This window comes from Cyprinodon tularosa, unplaced genomic scaffold, assembly GCF_016077235.1.
Source record: "Cyprinodon tularosa strain WSP-4 unplaced genomic scaffold, ASM1607723v1 ctg761, whole genome shotgun sequence".
Taxonomy (NCBI): Eukaryota; Metazoa; Chordata; class Actinopteri; order Cyprinodontiformes; family Cyprinodontidae; genus Cyprinodon; species Cyprinodon tularosa.
This window is the reverse complement of record NW_024039520.1, coordinates 25,945-48,295: the sequence shown is the minus strand read 5'-3', so window position 1 is coordinate 48,295 and position 22,351 is coordinate 25,945. Positions and strand designations below refer to the sequence as shown.

At 40.4% G+C, this 22,351-nt stretch overlaps 1 protein-coding gene across 1 annotated transcript; it reads right to left on the bottom strand.

The window, feature by feature from the left end:
• Positions 1-949: 949 nt before the first annotated feature.
• On the bottom strand, positions 950-21,764 carry oplah (5-oxoprolinase, ATP-hydrolysing). The gene is given in 29 exon segments (XM_038270490.1): positions 950-1,402; positions 3,440-3,537; positions 3,665-3,761; positions 3,763-3,826; positions 3,914-4,071; positions 4,155-4,304; positions 4,714-4,848; positions 4,928-5,071; positions 5,891-6,075; positions 6,172-6,346; positions 6,438-6,539; positions 6,629-6,789; positions 6,884-7,035; positions 12,264-12,376; positions 12,519-12,657; positions 12,855-12,992; positions 13,661-13,831; positions 13,946-14,058; positions 14,153-14,293; positions 14,372-14,547; positions 14,931-14,998; positions 15,086-15,224; positions 16,110-16,275; positions 16,369-16,564; positions 17,057-17,180; positions 18,928-19,042; positions 19,370-19,561; positions 20,092-20,301; positions 21,632-21,764. Coding segments are annotated over 28 exon segments (3,936 nt in total). The 5' UTR covers positions 20,263-20,301; positions 21,632-21,764; the 3' UTR covers positions 950-1,249.
• Positions 21,765-22,351: the final 587 nt, after the last annotated feature.

Sequence of the window (22,351 nt, the reverse complement as noted above, 5' to 3'; positions counted from 1 at the left end):
ATAACCGAAGTGGTGCAAGAGTTTATTTTGTGTGTGTGTTTTTTTTTTTTATATATATTTATAAAATGTTTTTAATTAACCTGTTGACAGCAGGAAAATCAGGTGATTCAAACCCCTGGCTGATTTATTCTGGCATTGCTTTAGATTTCCTTACTATCAGGGTTCAGCTTCTTCTTTTCACCTTTTATGTTATTTTTAAATCATTTGATTCTGTGAGGTTTCATTTCTAAGATCTTTAGTTTTCATCAAATATCCCGATTCTGAGTTTTATAAAAACTAAAAGGACCAGTGAGCAGATGTAAAGCCACAACTAAACTAAATGACAAAGTTAATGAATGGTCTCGGTACGTATTCCCCATTACATGCTCTGTTTAGGTTTACTGGGACATTGAGCAAGCCGTTATAGGGAACAGTAATGCATCTTTCTATAAAGAACACACAGCTCCTAACCTTTACTTTACTCGCCTTTAAAACTGAGTTTTAAGCCACTTCAGTTGGCAGCTTCACTGTAGGAACTTTGATTCAGGAATTGGTACGGTAGGTTCCAGCCTTCTTCTTTCTCTTGTAGCAATCAGATTTCCATCAACAGTCCAGCAGCCATCAGCCTCCCACTGCTTCCCCCCTGCTGGGACCACTATCTCTGTATCAGTTGCCTACGCATGCCTGCACTCCCTCGCCATCCTTTCTCCTTCTGCTCATGATCATTCCTGACACCAAAGGTGGGAGGAGGGGGATCAACGCTTTAACTCCTCTCTGCTTAACAAAACAATCCAGGGTGTGACTACCTGTCACACATCAAGTCTGTATCATTTAAACTGTCTTTATATGAAGAATGTGGATTTTTCCATACTTTTGCAAACAGATGCTTTTCAGATGAAAGATGAAGGAAATAAGCCTTCTGTAACAAGCCTTCTCTAATCTTCTAAAAGAAGGAAACATAAGATAGTTGTAAATATGGAAGTTTTTTTTATAATTTTTTTTAAGTAAACAGTTGAAATAGTTAAAATGTGTTCAGGCAGTTATGATTGCACCAGATTAAGGAGTGGAAATTTAACAAAGTAATCCTCATATAGATCAGGAATCTGATCCAACCTTCTGGCCTGATATCAGCTTTCTTTTAAAAATCTTTATTTCTTGCACTATTAGTCTACTAGAAATTACAGCTGTTACAGTTTTAACTTCTTTCTCAGGCTCTCATTTTATATGATTTCTACTCTCCTCTGGCCTCCAGGTTCCTTTTCCTTTCTCCCTACACTCCCTCTTGTGCCATTCGGTATTCAAAGACGCTCCCCCTCTCAGTGAACGTCTCATTCAGACGCCTTCTCTTGTTCTGAGGTCCCCCGTTCTTTAGCTCCTCGTTCCCAAACCCCCCTCCTCCTGGGGTGTAGAGGCAGAACATGTCCTGTAAGAGGAGACAAAGAGCAGACATATGTCTTTAAAAAAAAAAAAAAAAAAAAAAAATCAATGTTGTTTTACTATTCCTCAATTATAAGATATAATAGGTAGATGTCTATGGTGCAGTTCTTCCTTTTGGATAGGAGGAAAAAACAATGCAGTGACAGATGTTACAATTGGGATCAAATCAGAATAATAACAAAATTAAATATTTAAGTAAAGAAATTAAAATGTGCCTCAGATTAATAATCCACATGTGATTATATGGGTTAAATCTCAGAAACAGATGCAGTGTAGACAGCAGACATGTTCTTATCTGTTATTTAAGCTGCTGTTATTAATCTTGTCGGCTATACCTTCTTTTAAAAGCACTTTTTTTGTTAACTAACTTGTGTTATCTTAGCTAAAGAAACTAGAACAAAGTTTGTCATTGCTATATGCTACTGATAACGACTGTTAAATCCAATTCGTTTCATTTATTTACTTTTTAAGATAAAATAATTACTACCCTTTTATTTTAAAACTTCTTGTTTTTTATTTTTGAGAAAGAACATCCTATTTAAATAGATGTAATCACACAGCAAAGTTAATTAGAAGTTTAAAGGGCCTAAAATTGGTCATGTCATGTAATCTCTACTGAAAAAAAAAACATCAATGCTAGTTAGAATGTCAGGATTTAAGTAGTTTGTCAGACAGAAAACAGTCAATTTTGATGGAAAATGATTAATAATTAGTAAACAAATGGTTTTATAAAGCCTTTCATTTTAATTTGACATGGTGATGGGGGAAAAAAAAGTTCCTCTAATCAGAGAATATCAACTATGCTTTAAAAAAGAAAAGACTCAAATGCAGTTGTATTCAGAATCATTGAGGTGCTAGAAATGAATTGAGAGCAGCGCAAAATGACTCAAAAGAAACCAAAAAAGAGAGTTTGTTTTTCCTGTGTTGGGATGTCTGCTGTTCATCGGGTCTAAAACAACAGAGACTTCAGCCGAACAGGAAACTGACAATATTAGAGAAAGCTTATCGGATTTATTCTCATCATTTTCATCATGGCACAGGCTGATCCAGGAAACATTGAAGCTAAAAATCTGACTTAAGGTCTCGGCACATTAAATCTGTATGGAATATCATTAACAATTCTAACTACGCTAATCTCTGACTAAGAATGTTAAAGACATATCCGCAAGTCCACTATGTAATTATTTAATCTCAATTTAGAAATATGAATTTGATCTTGTCAAACTGTATTTCTCTCACTAAAACAGGCTGTAACATCACCACACATTCTTTTATAGAACACATTACATTATCAGTCCTACAACAAACGAAAAGCAAAACTATAAACTTTCCTGCTGCAAAAACTTTTCTAAAAATAGGTAAAAATGTCTTATGAATGCATTTCCATTCCTCTCTAATAAGTGCATTTGCCTTCATTTGAGCAGGTATGAAGTATTTAGAAATTATGCACTTTAAATAAGATACGGCTGTTTTTTTTTTATTTAAAACAAACTGCAAATTGTCTTACTAACCTGCTGAAACAAAGAGAAAATAAATTTATTTGAAGAAAAATTAAAGGTATAGAAGAGGATTTTCACTCTCCACAAAAAATACACATGCACAACCCTTTACGCCTATTAAAGAGCTGGCATGCGCCCATTTCTTCTTGTGCAAGCTCTGTTTAAAAGTTGCTGTTTGCATCGCTCATACAAGCTTACTTTCTAAAAGAAGGTTTGCAATTTTTCCACCCGGAAAAAGAACATCCTCTACTATACCTTTACCTTACACAGAGTTCCAATGTTGAGGTGCTTGTAACAGCTGTAATGGCAGCCGATTTGTTTTACTCTATATGTAGATTTGAGAAAATCTTTATGCTACCATAAATATTTGTTGATACGATTTTATTGTTTAAATTTTCAATCAAACACATGCATAAGAGAAAAAAAGCACATAATTCTGAATGTAAATCTAATTTAGTCTAAATGCAGCAGGTCTAATGGGGACGTTAAGCAGAGAATCTCCGAGCAATCGTTCCTCGCCTTACCCCGGGCTCAAGGCTGACGCTGGTCTTTGCTCCCAGGTTGAGGGTCCGACCATCAGCTCTGTGCAGCAGGTTGAGTCCTGTTGCTCCATTCTCGCCCCCTGAGCATCAGAGAGAAAAAAGCAGGAAAAAAAAAAAAACTCTGATCAACAAGTGAAAAAATCTCAAGACCTTATAAGGGAAAAAGGAACTAAATGAAGGAGATCTGGAGCAGGAAGCAAAGATTACCCATAAGGCCGTAGGGGCGGATGGCTCGTCTTTCAGTCAAGACAGACAGGACGACCTTGTTCCTGAAGAGAAGCTTCCGGATGACTCCATCGCCACCCCCGGTATTTCCCTGCACCTCCTGAGCCGGGTCGCAGGGAGAAATGCTCTAAAATCACCGGATATCTGGACAACCGATGAATACGAGCTGAAATTAGTCAGACAGGAGAAACAAGACAAATCCGTGGCGCCTCAGCAGAAAACTGCCCCCACCTTTTTTCCAAGATCTCTGGATCAGTGATGCGGGTGTTGGTCATGTGAGAGTGGACGCCGCTCCGCCCGTGCCAGCTCGGCCCCGCCCCCGCTCCCCCAGCTACCGTCTCATAATAGCCGACTCTCTCGCTGCCGAAGGAAATGTTGTTCATACATCCCTGATCGATGGAAGACAGCAGTTGTTCAGACATCTGCAATCATCTGGTCAGCACTATTAGAAGAGAACCAACCTATGTCTCACCTGAGAGGCAGCGCACACCTCAAACGCCTTAAATATGACATCAACCACTCTCTGAGACGTGAGCACGTTTCCTCCAACCACAGCTGCATTCAGGGATGGCTGCAGGATGGAGCCGGGGGGTATGATAACTTTGATCGGCGTCAGGCAACCCTGCATGAGCAAAAATAGTTTTGCTGGTGAAGATTCCCTGTCATCCAGGTCATAGTCATTCCAACAGAGTTAAACGTTCCTCTTCCCATCCAGGAAGTTTTTTCCTGGATGGGGCGGACCTGTTCATCTGGTTCAATTTGCATGTTTTCTAAGCAAAAACAAGGCTTTGTTTTGCTCCACTCTATAAAGCCTCAAACTCAACACTAATTCTGACATTTTGAATTGAAAAAACTTCCTGGATGGGAGGTGAAACGTCTTCAAACTTGGAAACTAAGTCCGGTGGATTTGTTTTTTTTCAACTGTTTTAGAACAAAAATAGTTTTGCCCATCTGTTTTTGTCCAGATTTATAACTATTTCTCCAGGACTGGAAAAACTTTAAACAGGAAGGTCAACATAAACGATTTCTACCTGATTGAGGGGGATGTCCTGTCCGACCATGCAGCGCAGGCAGTAGATGAGGGCGGACAGGGTTATGGCCCGTGGGGCGTTGCAGTTCCCCCACACCTCCGTTCCCGTGCCTGTGAAGTCAAACACCGCGCTTCCCTGTAATGACGAAGGTTCATCATCATCCCTTTACATCCTTGGTTTAAAGTTATCCCCCCAGGAAGAAATCCTCGTTCACCTCTTCTTCATCAATCTGAACCCGAAGTCTGATCGGTGTCCCATCGTCCATAAAATCCTCTGATTCCACTTCCAAGGAGCCGCTGTGCTGTCGTCGGCGTGCAAACTCTCTCAGCATGTCCCTGACCGCCAGCTCAGCATTGCTCTGAAACACAAAGGTCACACTGGAACCTGTAGTCACCCTACAAAGGGATCATGTATAAAGGACTTCTCTTAAATAAAATATTAATTCCTTACAGTCCCTTACATTACAGTTACACCAACAGACACCAGAAAGCAGTACATCATCAAAAGAAGTAGGGATACATAGAAAGATATCTTTGAAGAAAGATAAAGGTTTGTATGGGTATTTTGTTGGAATCTAAATCTATATATGCTGCTATTAAAGACACGGATCTATTGGGCAGTGTCTCCCAACTTTGAATATCTAGACACTAAAAGGTATGCTCATTCTTTGCAGAATAGTTCAAGCCCTGTCTTAGTTAAATTGGTTTGGGTTCTTGCCCATCTGGGAGACGAAAATCTAGTAAGAATGTATCTCAAAGCCTGACGCAGGTTTTCTTCAGGATTTCTCTGCACCTAAAAACTGCATAGCTTCAGATAAGCTCCGACCAGCTTCCCTGTCCCTTTGCAATGCCGATCTCAGGGCGGTATGCAGAGTTAGCAATTATTTTAAAAAAAAGTGCAGAACAACTACAGTATGAGCCATGCATTCTACAAATATGGTCTTAACAAAAGAGAAACAAAAGATAACTGAAATAAATGATTAAAACGTGTGGTCACGAAAACCAAGACTGTCCATTTTACAAGAAAAAAACATAATGGTACATTTTTTATTGTTGACCTTCAGTTTAAACTTCAATAAATGACAAAAAAGTTTAAAAATGTAATGTGACAAAAATGAAAAAAAAAAAAAAAAAAAAAAAAAACTGAAAAAGTTATCGGGAACACTCAGCCTGTTTACCTGGATGTATCCCATGTAGGCCTGGACCACGTCTAAGCCGTAGCAGTCAATCAGCTCTCCCACTAACTGGCTGCCTCTCTGATTGGCTGCTACCTGAGCCCGCAGGTCTGACAGGTTGTCGTGGAGATTACGAGTCCCAGAGCAGCCGGGGTACTGGGCCGGAGCCTTCAGAGCTTCAGTGACGGCTGATATGGAGACGAGTGGAAGAGTCAGGCACAGATAAAACACCACAGGAAAACATCCATGTTCTAAGAGGCAAAGGGAAACAGGATGCGTTTTACCTTCTTCTTGGAAGACTCCCCCAGTGACAAGCTTAAATGAGGTGAAGACTGCCCCCTCCTGCTGAAGGGAAGTGGAGTGGGGGGGCATAGATCCAGGAGTGATGCCCCCAATGTCAGCATGATGCCCCCTGCTGGCCACAAAGAACACAGGCCTGTTGACTCCTTTCCTGAACACCTTGGGTTGGAAGACAGAACAAAGGCGACAGTGAAGGAAGGACAGATATAGGCACAGATGAAGACGTTTAGAGAAGAACCAAAAGCCTGACCGGTGTGATGACCGTCAGGTCTGGGAGATGGCTGCCTCCGGCACATGGATGGTTACTCAGAATCACATCTCCCTCGTTCAGTTTGTTTCCCATTGATCTGATCTTCACAAACAGAAGGAAAAATGGGTCATTAAAAAAAAAAAAAGAGTAAACTGGTACCCAGTCTGAGTTGATGAGCTCCTTCTCCTCACCTGATACTGGACCGTCTCCTGCATGGCCCCCAGATGGACAGGGATGTGCGGCGCGTTGGACACCAAACCTCCATCAGGCCCAAACACAGCACAGGAGAAGTCCAGACGCTCCTTGATATTTGTAGAGATGGAGGTCCTCTGGAGGACTCTGCCCATCTGCTCTGTAGCAGTGAACAGAACAAACATACACAGATAAATCTATTTCATAACCCCCCTAGAATCCCCTTCATCCATGTTTTTAAAGTTCCGACCTACCTGCGATGCTCATAAAGCGGTGGGAAAAGATGGAGAGCTGCACGGTGTTGAGCTCAGTGCCAATGGCGCACTGGGTGTCTGAACCCACAGTGAGGCAGACGTTGCCTTCTTCTGTTAGACGGGCCTCACAGGACGGCTCCACCAGGATGGTGCTGAGGGTGAACACATTAAAGACATTATATAGCAACCAAAAAAATAGCAGGTATGTGGATCGTTTTAATGTAAAGGACTGAAAGAATTTTTTTTAGATGAATTTGGAACAAACATCCACAAGGATACAACCAATATTATCTTCAACAGATGATAAAAGGCCCAATTCCTTTTTTTAACAACGTGACAAAAATGAATAATGAAAAAGGGTAGAATACTGAAATTATTAATTTCCATCATGGGCTTATATTTAAAACTTTTTTTTTTTTAAAACAACTACCTGGTGTTGTATGGTGACGGCCCAGGTCACCATTAACAACACTGGATAATCGTTTGCAATGTAATCACAATCTTCAGAAATGCAAACGTGCATTCACATTATATTTAACAAGAGTATGTCATCAATTGTATCACTTCAGTTCTGTAGGTGCCGATAACAGGCTTAAAGTGGATTTATAGCCACATAGAAAGGCAGAAAAAACTGCTAATAGCCGTCCTGGAAGCACAATCCATCTTGCGCAAATACATATCCATCTGGGTGTCCATAAATAATGTAATTATGGTACTAAAATTTGTTATTTCTATCCTTAACTCACTAGAGAATGATCATCTTTAAAAATATTTTAGGACTTTTGTGAGAAACTTTTGATGCTTTTTACATTTTCTTTGTTAAACTGCTTCTCTGACGTCGTCATCAGACATGCTCAGACAGTCCAGCAAAATATGACTAAACCATGTTTATCTGCATTTTAGTTGTTTCTTTCTTCAGATTATGCACTATATACCATAAGCTGAAAATGAAACAAAAAACATAAAATAAAAAAAAAGACTAGATTTATGTTTAAATCCAAATCCGAAAAGGTTAGCCATTGGAAGTAGCGTAGGATCCCATTTCCTGTGCAGATCAGGCAGAGACGAGTGATAAAACAGAAAGGATTCTAAATAATTCATTTTTTTCAGGAAATAAATCATTAACCTTTAACATATTATATTTTAGCACACTTACTATTTTTGGGGAGGGAAAAACGTAATTTAGGTCTTTTTAACAAAATAAAATCCAGAGCGATGTATATCAGGATACGCATGCACAAATGAGCTAATGGCGCATGCGCAGAATCGATCTTGTTTCCGGGACTGATCGGGTAGTGACAGTAGTGCGCAGATCCATGCATACCAGTGAAAGATAGCACTTGTAATGATAGACTCTGAGCATGTGAGCATTCAAGGCTCAGAAAACAATGAAACCCTGGAGCCAAGCATGTGTGTTTGTGGTTAGTGCAGTGAGTTTTGTAAAAACAAAAAGAAAAGGCTTGATTTTTGGCAACATCGTACAACACCAGTAAGCACGTGAGGATAATTGCAAACAGAAGTGATAAAGCACTTGATTGACCAGCTTTAACCTTATGGTAAAAGAGCAGCTTTGAAAAATATGCTAAATGAATGAAGTATAAAAAAATATACATTTTCTTTTCTCTTGAAAAATTATGTTTTCAAACGACCTTTTTTCAATCTCCGATCTGATTTTTTTCCATGTCACACTATTTGCGTATAGAGAAGAAGCTTTGACTAGGCAGGGTGGGCAGATCTGTGTAGATTTTTTTTCACTTCTGTTTCTGTGCCATACAGAGATTGAAACAATTTCCCACATTTCACTTGGACAGATTACGAAAAGCCATAAAGAAAAACGAGTCTGTGCAGCATCTAACTCCAGATCAGAATAATGCCGATATTAAAAACATAAGGAGATCTACATCTAAAGAAAAGAAAAACACCAATAAACGCCTTGGGACACCTTTATATGCTGACTGAGGGAGAGAGAGGTGATTCTCAGAGGGGATTTGGGAAGTTTATCGATGTTTTTTTCCCCCTTTCTGTTTTTCATAGAGGTGAGAGATACACTGCGCTTACATGCTCTGTCTGTTCCTCGTTATTTAGTTTTTTGTAGGATCACCATTTACCAGGCCTATATCCGTTTTTTCTGCTCCTGAAGTTTCTTTTTTCTTTCTTGAGAAGTGATAAACTATGCTTTCTGTCCCTCTTTTGTTTGTTTTTTTGTGAGGCTAATAGAGGAGCACTACTTTATCCGATTTCTGTCCTCCTAAACTCCTATCGCGAGTAAAGTATTATATTTTTTTTGTTTCACTCGTTGTTTTTGCATGAGTCTGTCCCACTTGCTATATATGTTCTGTGTGACTCCAACACTGACTCTTCCCTTGTGAGATTAACAGGTTTTATTTTGTATTTTCCCCCAAAGGTTTTTACTTTGTAACCACGTCTCTCTTCCTGTCAGACCCATGAAATTGATGCTGAATTCCTGTATAGTCTGACTAAAATAGACCTGGGGTCTGCCTCAGTTGGAGCTACGCAAGCCTCCTTGAGTAAAATCGTGTTGGGTGTAATCATCCCCATTGGCTTTCAATGAGCGCTAAACGCTACAACCTCGGCCAACGCAATTTTCTGATTGGACACAAAATCAAGTTCAGTGTGCTCTGGCCTCTAGCCAGAATGTAAATCTGCCGAGTCATGAGAGATATCAATAAGAGGCTGAAACAAGCTGTGACAAGACTAATGATCACTTCGACTTAAACTGGTATAGATTTGTTTATATTCTTGTGTAGGGTTGAAGGATTTAGCCAAAAATCTAAATTGGGATTACTTTCAGCAATTATTGTGCTGGAATTTTAGATGTTTTACTCCAGGGTTTTCAATTACCTTAAATCTTGCTTGTCCAGAGTCCATTGCTGAAGGACTTTACTGTAAATTTTGTTTGGAAAAAAGCTTCTACTTGCATGCTAGCTGGAGGTTTCCTTCCTTCTTCATGGAAACAAACCCACTCTACAGGTGCTGGTCATAAAATTAGAATATCATGAAAAAGTAGATTGATTTCAGTAATTCCATTTAAAAAGTGAAACTTGTATATTATATTCATACATTACATACAAACTCATATATTTCAGATGTTTATTTTGTTTAATTTTGATGATTACAAATGACAACAAATGAAAATCTCAAATTCATCATATCAGAAAATTAGAATATTACTGAAGACCAATAAAAAGAAAGGATTTATAGAAATGTTGGCCAACTGAAAAGTATGAACATGAAAAGTATGAGCATGTACAGCACTCAGTATTTAGTTGGGCCTCCTTTGGCCTGTATTACTGCAGCAATGCGGCGTGGCATGGAGTCGATCAGTCTGTGGCACTGCTCAGGTGTTATGATAGCCCAGGTTGCTCTAATAGTGGCTTTTAGCTCTTCTGAATTGTTGGGTCTGGTGTATTGCATCTTCTTCTTCACAATACCCCATAGATTTTCTATGGGGTTAAGGTCAGGAGAGTTTGCTGGCCAATTAAGAACAGGGATACCATGGTCCTTCAACCAGGTACTGGTAGCTTTGGCACTGTGTGCAGGTGCCAAGTCCTGTTGGAAAATGAAATCTGCATCTCCAAAAAGTTGGTCAGCTGCAGGAAGCATGAAGTGCTCTAAAACTTCCTGGTATGTGGCTGCGTTGACCCTGGACCTCAGAAAACACAATGGACCAACACCAGCAGATGACATGGCACCCCAAACCATCACTGACTGTGGAAACTTTACACTGGACTTCAAGCAACGTGGATGAAGTGCCTCTCTTCTTTTCCTCCAGACTCTGGGACCTTGATTTCCAAAGGAAATGCAAAATTTACTTTCATCAGAGAACATGACTTTGGACCACTCACCAGCAGTCCAGTCCTGTTTCTCTTTAGCCCAGGCAAGACGCTTCTGACGCTGTCTGTGGTTCAAGAGTGGCTTGACACAAGGAATGCGACAGCAGAAACCCATGTCTTTCATACGTCTGTGTGTGGTGGTTCTTGAAGCACTCACTCCAGCTGCAGTCCACTCTTTGTGAATCTCCCCCACATTTTTGAATGGGTTTTGTTTCACAATCCTCTCCAGGGTGCGGTAATCTCTCTTGCTTGTACACTTTTTTCGACCACATCTTTTCCTTCCCTTCGCCTCTCTATTAATGTGCTTGGACACTGAGCTCTGTGAACAGCCAGCCTCTTTAGCGATGACCTTTTGTGTCTTGCCCTCCTTGTGCAAGGTGTCGATGGTCGTCTTTTGGACAACTGTCAAGTCAGCAGTCTTCCCCATGATTGTGTAGCCTATAGAACTAGACTGAAAGACCATTTAAAGGCTTTTGCAGGTGGTTTGAGTTAATAAGCTGATTAGAGTGTGGCACCAGGGGCCATCAATTTTGAACCTTTTCACAATATTCTAATTTTCTGATATGATGAATTTGAGATTTTCATTTGTTGTCATTTGTAATCCTCAAAATTAAACAAAATAAACATCTGAAATATATGAGTTTGTATGTAATGTATGAATATAATATACAAGTTTCACTTTTTAAATGGAATTACTGAAATCAATCTACTTTTTCATGATATTCTAATTTTATGACCAGCACCTGTAGTGTATTAGTGTCTTACTCTTGTAAAAAGTAAGGTGAAAATTGCATTTTCTTAAATTGTGATTATATTGCAAATACCATTAATTACCCAGCCCTATTCTTGTGTAAGGTTTTTATTTGATCATTTTCCCAGACATGTTTTCCATTTATACCCTTAATGTTCTGATTCTGTTTGACAATTCCTTAGTTTTCACACCATGACTTGCCTTTTTCAAGAGTGAATGAATGTTTAAATCATCAGGATATCTCTGTTAGTAGTCTAACTGGCAGTATGCAGCAATATATGGTAGAGGGCAAGAGCTGCATTTCTCTCCTATGGAAAACCTCACCTAAAGGTCTAGTGCAGGGTGTTCTTTTTCTAGGTGAATCATCAAAATAAGTCATCCTACTAATTGTCAATCATTGCCATCATCATATGTGCTCGTCTATCTTCACTTACCGGTGGCGAGTCTGACATAGTGGAAAAATGGCAAATCTTCTTTTGAAAAGTAAGCTTTAATGAGTGATGCAAACAGCAACTTTTAAACAGAGCGTGCATGAGGAGAAATGGGCTAGTGCATGCTCTCCCACACATTTAATAGGCGTTCCTTCTCGGGTGCAGGTATAGAATGTGCATGTGCTTTTTTTTTTTTTAAAGTTGAGAGGCGAGCCTTTTCAAAAATTCGTCAAAATCCTCCACTACACTTTTAAATGTTGCCCCTGACAGCTCTGTAAGATACTTCAAAGCATATTGGGCCACTAATACCCTGATGGAAGTAAGCAGCCCACGGAGAAGCTTGCCTGTTTTTGTCGATGATGATGGCCGGGCCTTGGATGCTTTTACCACATGGCAGCTCCTCCCACAGATATACACTGGTGTCCATGTAGCCATCTTCAAAGTAACACTTGGTCATCTGCAGGCACAGATGCCATATTATTAATCTATCAAAGAAATATCAGTTATCTGCTTATTTAAGGTGTTAATGGATCAAATGTGTGAAATGTAAATAGTAGGGCGAGATCATGTGTGGTTATAATATCGTGGACTGTGTATACCGTGACTGGTTTGGCTTCTGTGTTTCCCATCTTTGGTTTATGCACAGAATCGATCCCGGATTTTCCACAGCCTCTCACTCTGATGTCGTCCACCACGATGGGTCTGTCTGGGATGGTGAATCCAAACTCCTTCAGATAACTTTACCCAAAAAATATGAGTTATGGCCATGAAGTAAAGCATAAACATGAAGCAATGTTAGCATGAAAACAGTAAACTGCGATATAAAAATATGAATATCAACCTAATGGAACATTATGTCAACAAATACGGACAAAGCTTTCTGTTAGTGAGCAGCACATTGGGACAGAAAACAAGCAAATGATGAGACTGCAGACCGTTTGGTGAAGGCGCCGCGGAAGTCCCCTGCTCGACATGATTGGGCGTGGCTGGGAAATCCGTCAGCTGTGACCATAAGAGCGCAGTCAGTGCCTTGGTAACGCAGGTGGAGGAAAACCTCTGTGGTAATCTGACCGCTGAGGAGGACAAGAGATGCCTGTCAGATTAAGAAACCGTTTACAGTCATCGTTACTTAGAAACAAGCAATTTGGCAAAAAGGTAAAGCAGTTTTTAAAGGTATGCCTTTCTGAATAATACAAAAAAGGTAAAATAAGCTGTTATTGTATAAATTTTCACAATGAAAAGTACATTTCTTAAAAAAAAAACATGAACGAAGAAAACATTCTTAAAAACACATAAATGCAACCTACATCTTTTGCTGATTAATTTTTTTAGAGCAGGAAACTAAAGAGAATGAATTATTCAACAGCACTTGTGGTAAAAATGTCAAAAAAATGTCTTTCAAGTGTTGCTTTTTAAAAAACAAGGTGACCACGAGATGCTGCTCTCTACTTTAGTTTGCTATCAGTTGCCTTACAGAGGCTTCCTTTTTTTCCAAGTTCTGATCATGCTTCAGCATTAACCTTAAAATCTATTCTAACTTATTATAGTCATCTATACCAGCTATGTCAATGAGTGGAGGGTAGCTGCAGAATGAGCCGACAGGATTAGCATTCAGGTTTGAAAACAATCTGGATAATAGAGCTCTTCTAACAATATGCAGGAAAAAAGAAGAACCAACTTTCCAACTGTTACTATTTAGTTTTAATAGGCGAATTCATCAGTAGTTTCTGTTGCCTCTGACCTGGAGAAGCCACGCGCACAGAGTGTGTCACGGCAGCGTCTGCAGAGCTCCTCCATCCTGCGGTCGAGCTCGCTGAAGCACTGCTGCTCATACTTTAGGGAGCATGGCTCCTGCACCTCCTCCACAACATCTGCCAGGGCAAGACCATACGCTGACAGCAAACCACTGTATCTGAGAGCGACAGACACACCAAAACCAGATTATCAACAATTTATACGAGCAACTAAGTACCCCTGCATATTACTTTTACTCTCTTTGCTCTCTAGAAGCCATTATCAAGCTTACTTATGGATGAAGACGGTCTTCATTCCCAGAGCTCGGGCTATGGCGCAGGCATGCTGGCCCCCTGCACCGCCAAAGCATGCCAGCACATGCTGAGACGTATCATGACCCTTTGCCTGTTAGGTTTGGTGAAAGACAAGGGTTACACGAGGCAGTTCTTTTTGGCTGTTGTAATGAAAGTTATTCCTGCAGAGTTTTGAAGTAAAACACCTGAGTCAGCGCCCTGATTGGCCGGCACATTGCTTCATTAGCAACACGAATGAATCCCATAGCAACCTCTTCCACACTCATCTTTGATTGGCTGTCTGGCATCATGTTCTTCTGCGTTTTGCTGTCCCCATTGGCTGCTGCCTTCATTGGAAAACAGAAATAATGAACCTCTCATTCCATCATTTGACATCTGTCATTAAAATAAAGAGCTAAGTCTACCTGTGTTTGGTTTACAGACAGGAAGGTGTTTATCTCCTCAGTGACAGAATGAAAATGTTTCATAGTCTCTTCCAAAGACAGGGGTTCATTCTCTGCAGGGCCGAAGATTTTAGGGAAGAAGGAAGGAAGGAGGCGACCCAGAGCTAAGTTAGCGTCCGTCACAGTCAGGGGGCCACCTGCGGAAAAATGAAAAATAATCTAATAATCTAAACTATACAAAAAAAAATCTGAAAAATCTGACCAGGAAATGTACCTTTTTAACAAAGGTACATTCGTTTTCAGTTAAACCTAATTTTTCTTGAAAAAAAAAAACATTGTGGAAATTGGCTATCTATGATTTAATTTGTGCCATTTTTTTCTTCCCTCCTTTCTGAAGAGAAGGAGGATTATTAACCCAGAGGAGGGGCAGGGAAACAGAGCTGAAAAACTTCAGCTGTGAATTATTGTCCAACAGCAAGGAGATTAAAAGGGCAACTTATAAAAGATGGAGCCTAATGCTGAAAAAGGATTGGCACTTGAAGGAGCAGAAAATAAACACAGAAGCAGTCTGTCATCTCACCTTTCCTATAGCAGGCTGGTCCTGGATGCGCACCAGCAGATTCTGGTCCCACAACAAACATCCCTGATCTGGGAAAAATTCAGACATATATTCTATGACTGTTGGAAAAGAAAGCAAATAAACCCCAAAAGTGTAATCTGTAGGTGTAATATAACCTAAAAAAGAGCCGGGACCCTCCGCCTGCAGCCACGGTGTTGATGTCCAGCTGAGGCGCTTGCAGGGTGACTCCAGCCGTCGTGGCCTCAAACACGTGTTCATATTGCCCTGCGTAGCGGCTCACGTCGGTGGAGGTTCCTGCAGCGTAACAGAATAGAGAAAGATAAAAAAAAAAAAACAGGAAGTAAAATATCTATACTGCATAAATATACTGTTTAGTTCAAATGTATGGGTGTTATTAGGGTTTAAGGTGCACACACACAAAGGTAGCCTCAAACAATTTAATTTTTACACTGCAGAAGACAGAAATTTAATAAATAGTCCTTGCACTCAGTATAAATCCATGTTCTGTGGAGGCCCAAAGTGTCTGAGAATAATAATGAACAAACAGAATCATGATGAACCAAGGAACACAGCGGATAAGACAAGAAGAACAACAACAACAACTATGCCATTTATTAAAAGTCATGGAAAGTGCTGCAAGCAGTTGGACCTGTTAGGGACACAGCAAATAGGTGGAAGAAGGCACTCTGGTGAGATGAAGCCAATTTTGTAGCTTCTGGGAAGAAAACCTATTAAAACAATTTAGATTTTGGTGGAGGTTGCTTTCCAGCAGAACAACGACCCCAAATATGCTCCCGTATCTTCAATTGGATGGTTTAGTTCAGAGCATCTTCTTGTGCTCCAGTGGTTCAGTTAAGAGTTCAAACCTTAATCCAAAAGTGAAACGGTGGAAAGACTTTATAGAAAATAATAATCGCAGATGTTTTCTTTCCCGACTGAGAATTAGCTGTATGCCACTGAATAATGGACAGAAATGTCCCTGTCTAGATAAGCATGTAGAAGCATAGCAGACTTCCAGCTGTTGCAGAGAAATGTAGCTTTATAAAGTGTTATAAAACCAAACTTAACTGAATTTGAATTAAAAAAAAGAAATAAATAAAAACTTTGCAAACCATGTTGCTATTTTTCACAATTGTGCACTAGCTCACTGTTTACTAAGACCAATGGCTTAGGATTCACCTCCCATATCAAAGCCAATTACAGGCTTCTTCTCCATTTGGCTGTATGAGGTGATGGCGTAGCCCACCACTCCCCCTGCTGGTCCAGACAGTACAGCTCGGGAGCCACAGAACTCCCCCATTGGTGTCAGACCTCCATCAGACTGCATGAACAAGACATCAACATCCTTAAGAAGAAAAGACAAAAATGAGATGTTAGGGAATTAATTCATTGAGAGTTTCAAACTAACTTTAATAACATAACTAATACTGTGACAGACCTTCAGACCGCCTTTAAAGCCGGCGGTGAATCCTTTTAAATACTGATGGATTTTAGGTGTGAGGTAGGCATCTGCGCAGACCGTGTAGCCCCGAGGGACCGCCCGCACCATTGGCATGACCTCGCTGGAGAGAGACACCTGGGTAAAGCCTAGACGACGGGCCAGAGCGCCCACTGCTTTCTCATGGTCAGACCAGCTGAAACAGAGAGGTGTTTAATGGGAACATAAAACCAGATTAAAACAATAAGTTTCTCGGTAATGTTTTTTTTTTTCATCCTAGTTACAAACATATATCTGTAAAGATTGAGGTAAGAGGCTAAATGCAGCCTATCGGAGTCTGAATCACCCATTAAACAAACATTACAATCTACCATTTCATAATTTTTAAACATATGCAGACTAGTTCCTCAAGAGCAAAGAGATTTCTAGGAATTGTCGAATGTGAAGGTTACATCTAGGGGGAGGGTTGGGGAAGAAAAACATGAACTTTCACCCAGTGGTCTGTATAAGTTACACAGACGATAGAGTAGAGGTTAATGGACGTACAGTGAAACTCCCGCAGAGAGGCAGTTATACAACCGCATATCAACTTCAGGGAAAATATCAAGTAAGAAGCTGGGAAAATCTGGTCAGATAGCTACAATAAGATCAGCATGATAAAGAGGGACAGCGTTGTCCAAGTACTGACGTGTATGAGTGCAGGAAGAGGACGGCCAGGCTGGATATACCGCGGGACAAAACACCTCGAAGGTCTTTTTCTACTTGTTTCAGGTCCAGTTCCTGCCACACCTCCAGAGAATCCCCTGTACTACCTAAAAACACAAAACATGCACTCTGAGCATCACTGAGGACATGCCTATGATAGATTCTTTAAGCTCTAACCTGCCAATACTAAAGACTATACAGAGATAGCAATATATGGTTGTGTCTTTGTTGCAGAATCTAGAGGATGGATAGTAAAACAGGAGGTTTATCTGTCAAACAAGGTAAAATCAGCCTCTAAGGCCATCCATTAGCATTACTAGCATCCATATCTATAAATATCAGTTCCTATGTGTCCTCCTAAGATATTAACCCTAAAGTTAACTTAGGATTTCCAAAGAGCTGCTAACATTTCCTGTTCTAAACCTAGAAGTGACGGTGGTGTCGGCTGCAGGAGTTTGCCCTGAAATCGAAGGGTTGACCGTTCAAGCTGCCTCTCAGTGTCACTGTGTCCTTGGGCAAGACACTTCACCTGCATTGTGGTGGCAGTGTACAAGCCGCATGGCAGCTGTGGCTACAATGTATTTGCCACCATCAGTGTGTGAGTGTGTGCTTGAATAGGGGGAATTACTGAATGTAGTATAAAGCGATTTGGTCAAGTCTCCTGACTTGAAAAAGCGCTTTATAAGTACAGGCCATTTTACCATCTGATCCGTTCTGTCTCATGATGGACAAAGATGAAAGCAGAAAAGAATAAAAGCAAATTTCTGCTGGAATCTGTTTAGCCTTCCTGTAACCTTCTGAAGTTTCACTCTTTTAAAATTAGTAGCTTGAATTCAAATGGATGAAAAGATCATCAAATACAGCAACTGACACTAAAAGGAAAAAAAAGTTATTCCATAGAAATATAGCGTATGATGTTTTATGATGTTTTACTAAAAAGTGAGTCTTTCAACCTTCCAAAGCTTCCAACTAGATTAAATGTACTGTATTAAACATACGCAGGGGCCCCCACTTCAATCTTTGAATGAGGAGTTTAACTAAATGAGGAGTTTAACTCAGGGAAACCTAAATGTAATTCTACATTTTTAACCTCACACCAAAAGAAAACCATCCAGGAACAGTTAATTAAAGCTGCAGTCTGTAACATTGAGAAGAGAGCAGACTTCAACAGAAAATTTGAAGAAATACAGGTTTCACGCCACTCCCCCACCCTCTCTGCTTCACTCATGCCCCACCTCCAAGCTCCACCCCTCTCACAGCATCTGCGCGGCCACCGCATGCGACCAGAAGCGTCCAAGCAGCGTACGCGGCATGGAGTGTGAACCGGTAAGAGCGATAACACTCACCTCCAAGCAGCTAGATATAAGATGCTGGTTGTACCGAAGTTTGCCGTGTAAGCAGTTGTCGTGGGATTCAGCGTGTGTGACGCTCAGACGCTCCTCTGGCTGTGATTGGTTGTTTTGACTCGTCCCGAATTATTCTTTCCAGATTGAAATACAGGCAGTATGCGGGACCAATTGAAGCAGTTTTTTTCACAGGTTACATATCACATGTACTGCTGTCTGGGCATAGGGACAGTTTTAGCCAATATGACAAAAAAGAGATTTTTAAAAACTTACAGACTTCAGCTTTAAGCAAGAACGCACCTGGAATTGAAGTACAAAGTGAGGTTCAAATCTAATGCCTTAATTTCTTTCTTTTCGCTTTTGAATTGTGCAAAAAAACCTAACATGCAAAGTGTCATGAGACAATTCAAGGTTTTCTAGGTAAAGAAATCTAGCTTTAGCACAAAAAACAACACATACTATACTGATAGAAAAGGGGTTTTAAACAATTGATATACTGTGTAAACACCTGTTACGACACGTTTGGTATTGGTCCTAGGCAGCTGGCAGTCATCTTGGCAGAGGACGACTCGCTCATCCACCTCTATGACTTCCTCATAAAGCACATCAGGGACGGCGACCTCCTGTTTTATGTGCACGAGTAAAAAAAAAAAAGGTATCATAAAAAAGCGACTAAAACTGTTCTGAACATATGTAAAGTTGAAACATGCAGTTATGTTTATGGCACGTAGAATGAGGTAAAGCTTTTACTTTTTTGTCCCTAGCTTCTTTCTCCATAGTTTTGTAACTAGGCTTAGTAGATAAGTGACCATTTAAACTGTTAATAGTACAACAGGTCAAGGGGTAAACTCTAGGAGCTAAAACATAATAGCTAAATCTCATACACCTAAAAGAAAGTATCTATACACATATGAAGGATGAATCTAAAAAGTTATGAAATCAAATGTTACCAAATCAAAAAGTCTGGGCCTGGCCTGTGTGCCAATGTGCAGCAGGTCCTTGAAGCCCTTTGTGACCAGGAGTGCGGCCCGTTCTCCTTTCCTCTCCAGCAGGGCATTAGTCGCCACGGTAGTGCCCATTCTGATCCATCCAATCAGAGAGCTGTCAACGGGCTGATCACGAGGAAAGGCATGTCCTGTTTCCTACCATCGGAAAACAAAACAAAAGTCCAAAAGAAGCATGATGAGGAGGAGTAATCAGAGGTCACAAATGACTAGAGACTATAGGGAGGGGACCATTGCCTTCCAGCTGGACTGTGACCCTAAACATACAGCCAGAGATACAAAGGGATAGATTAAATTAAAGATTATTCATGTTTTAGAGTGGCCCAGTTAAAGTCCAGATCTAAAACTGATTGAGAATCTGTGAAGCTTGAAGAATCGTTCATAAATGCTTCCCATCCAATCAGGGTGAGCTGGGGCCATTTGCAAAGACAACGATTAAACTTTTTATATCTAGATGCATCAAAGTGATTAACCAGAATTAACCGAAGCTGGAATCAAGGTGGAAACAAAATGTAACAAAGTTTAAGGGTTAAACTATCTTTTTCCAAAGCGCTGTATATTTACACAAAGATTCTTACCCTCAAAGCTTTCACAACAACAATATAGTTACGGAAAATATTTACCAATGGGCTGATTTTTTAAAACCATCCATCTTCTAATCATCTTACCTCCTCCAGGACCCTGCGGATTCCCTCGGTGGGAGCGTCTTTGTAGTTCTGTGGGTCCCTGGACAGCAGTTTAAGGACTCTCTCCCGACCATCAGGCAGACGTGCAAACACATCTGTGAAGGTACCACCTCTGTCGATGGCGAAGTCAAACTTCCCTTTGGTCTCAGCCATGGTGAGGAAAAACAAGAGTGAGGCTGTTGATCTGAGAGGCTAAAAACAAAAACACCAATTATAAATTCTCCTGGTTCCTAGAATTTGTAAAAGTAGATTGGGAGCAGATCTTTTAGTTCCTGTGGAACCAACTACCAGTTTTAGTCCGTGAGGCAGACACCCTGTCTACTTTTAAGGCTAGGCTTAAAACTTTCCTTTTTGATAAAGCTTATAGTTAGAGTGGCTCAGGTTATCCTGAGCTTTCTCTATAGTTATGCTGCTATAGTCTTAGACTACTGGAGGACATAGGGACCCCTATTTCATAATATTGCTTCATTCTATCTCTATTCTCCCACTCTGCAAAATCTATTAGTTCTATCTCTAACATTATGCTCTCTCTGCTTTTTCTCCAAGTAGCTTCCCCTCATCTGTTCCTGTTTGGCTGTGACACCATCCTGGAGAGAAATATCAGCTGTGCTGCTGCCATCAACACCTTTGTTTATAGATGTTGGAGATCGGCCTGTTTTTTTTTTCAGTGTAGTCCTGTTTCTCTGACTGTGACTGGCAGGATTGTTCTCATCATCCTCCAACATTGGAGCTGGCTCAGAGCTTGTCTGCCTGGCTGTGTGTTTCCTGGACGGGGCCGCCTTTTACAGCTGCTTTTTGTATCTCTGCTTCTGTCTCCTTGAACCCCGGTCGGCCTCAGCAGATGGCCGCTCACACTGAGCCTGGTTCTGCTGGAGGTTTTCTTCCTGTTACAAGGGAGTTTTTCCTCCCCACCGTCGCTACAGGCATGCTTAGTGTGAGGGATTGCATGCCAGTCAATGAGTCGATGCAATCAACTGGTTTTCCTTAGATAGAAAACTTTGTATCAATTTGACTGTATGATCTGGTGCCATGAGATGACATGTTTTTTTTTTTTATTGGCTCTATATAAATAAACTGACCTGAATTGAAAATAAATAATAATAACTGAACTTTATTGATCTCACAATGGAGACCCATCCCCAATCAGGGTAAACACAGGCATTTTCTTTCTTTCTTTTTTTTTTCTAGACACCCTATTTCCTGCATTTGACCTCTGACCCACAAACACTCCTGCATGTGCCCTGAATGCATCATAAGAGTTCAGTTCATATTAGACTCGATTCAACAATTCCTCCCATGCAAACCCTACTAGAGTCCGGTGGAAGGCTGCAGCTACTTTACAACTGTGTGCATTAGGATCACGTTTGTTGCAGCAGGGCTGCAGCAGATCATACCTTGTGACAGCGCTGCATACCACAGCTGCATTAATACAGAGAAACACACAGCGATCAGAGCTAAACCGTCTGTGGCTATTAGCTGTTTATATGCTGCGAACCCGAACAGCACCGATGTTTCTGCTCACCTGGATCGGTCCTGCGCTGCTGGATCGGTCCCTGTGGTAATCCGGGGTAATCCTTGGTAATCCGGTGACGGGTCTGGTTGTCTTCTCTCCCAAACAGAAATGTCACGTTTGAGGGAGTCGATGGGAGCAGTTTGGGGGAGGTTTAACTCCGCCTTCATGGGAGGAGAGAAGCCCTGGGTTTGAAACCTGAGCTGCACTGAGGAGATGAAAGGAACCATAGCTAGCTGTAACCACTGAGGTTTGGCTGGAAGCACTGGATCTCATTATTACACCTGCTAATGTGTAACACAGAAACCCTTCTGAAATAAATCTAATTAAAAGGGGAAAAAATATAATCTAAAAATTTTAAATAACAATGAAGTATTTCTAATAGGCTGTTTACTAAGACACATTCAAAAGGTTGAGACAGAAGGGAAATAAATAAATTATTTGAAAAATACATTATGGAGTCAAACTACATCACAAATATGTGTATCCATGCAAAAATGGTGCAAAGTATTACACCAGCATACTTCTAAAAAAAACATGAGTTTTCTCTATTCCCACATCCATGAAAAATAGTAAGAATGATCTTTTTTAAATATAGATTTTGTTTTTGATGAGATGTATTAATTATATTGGATATCTGTTATTAATCTATTTATAACAGTCCTCTTTAAATGATGTAGTTTTGAATAAAACAGCATTCCATATACTTATTATTTTAGAAATATTATTTTT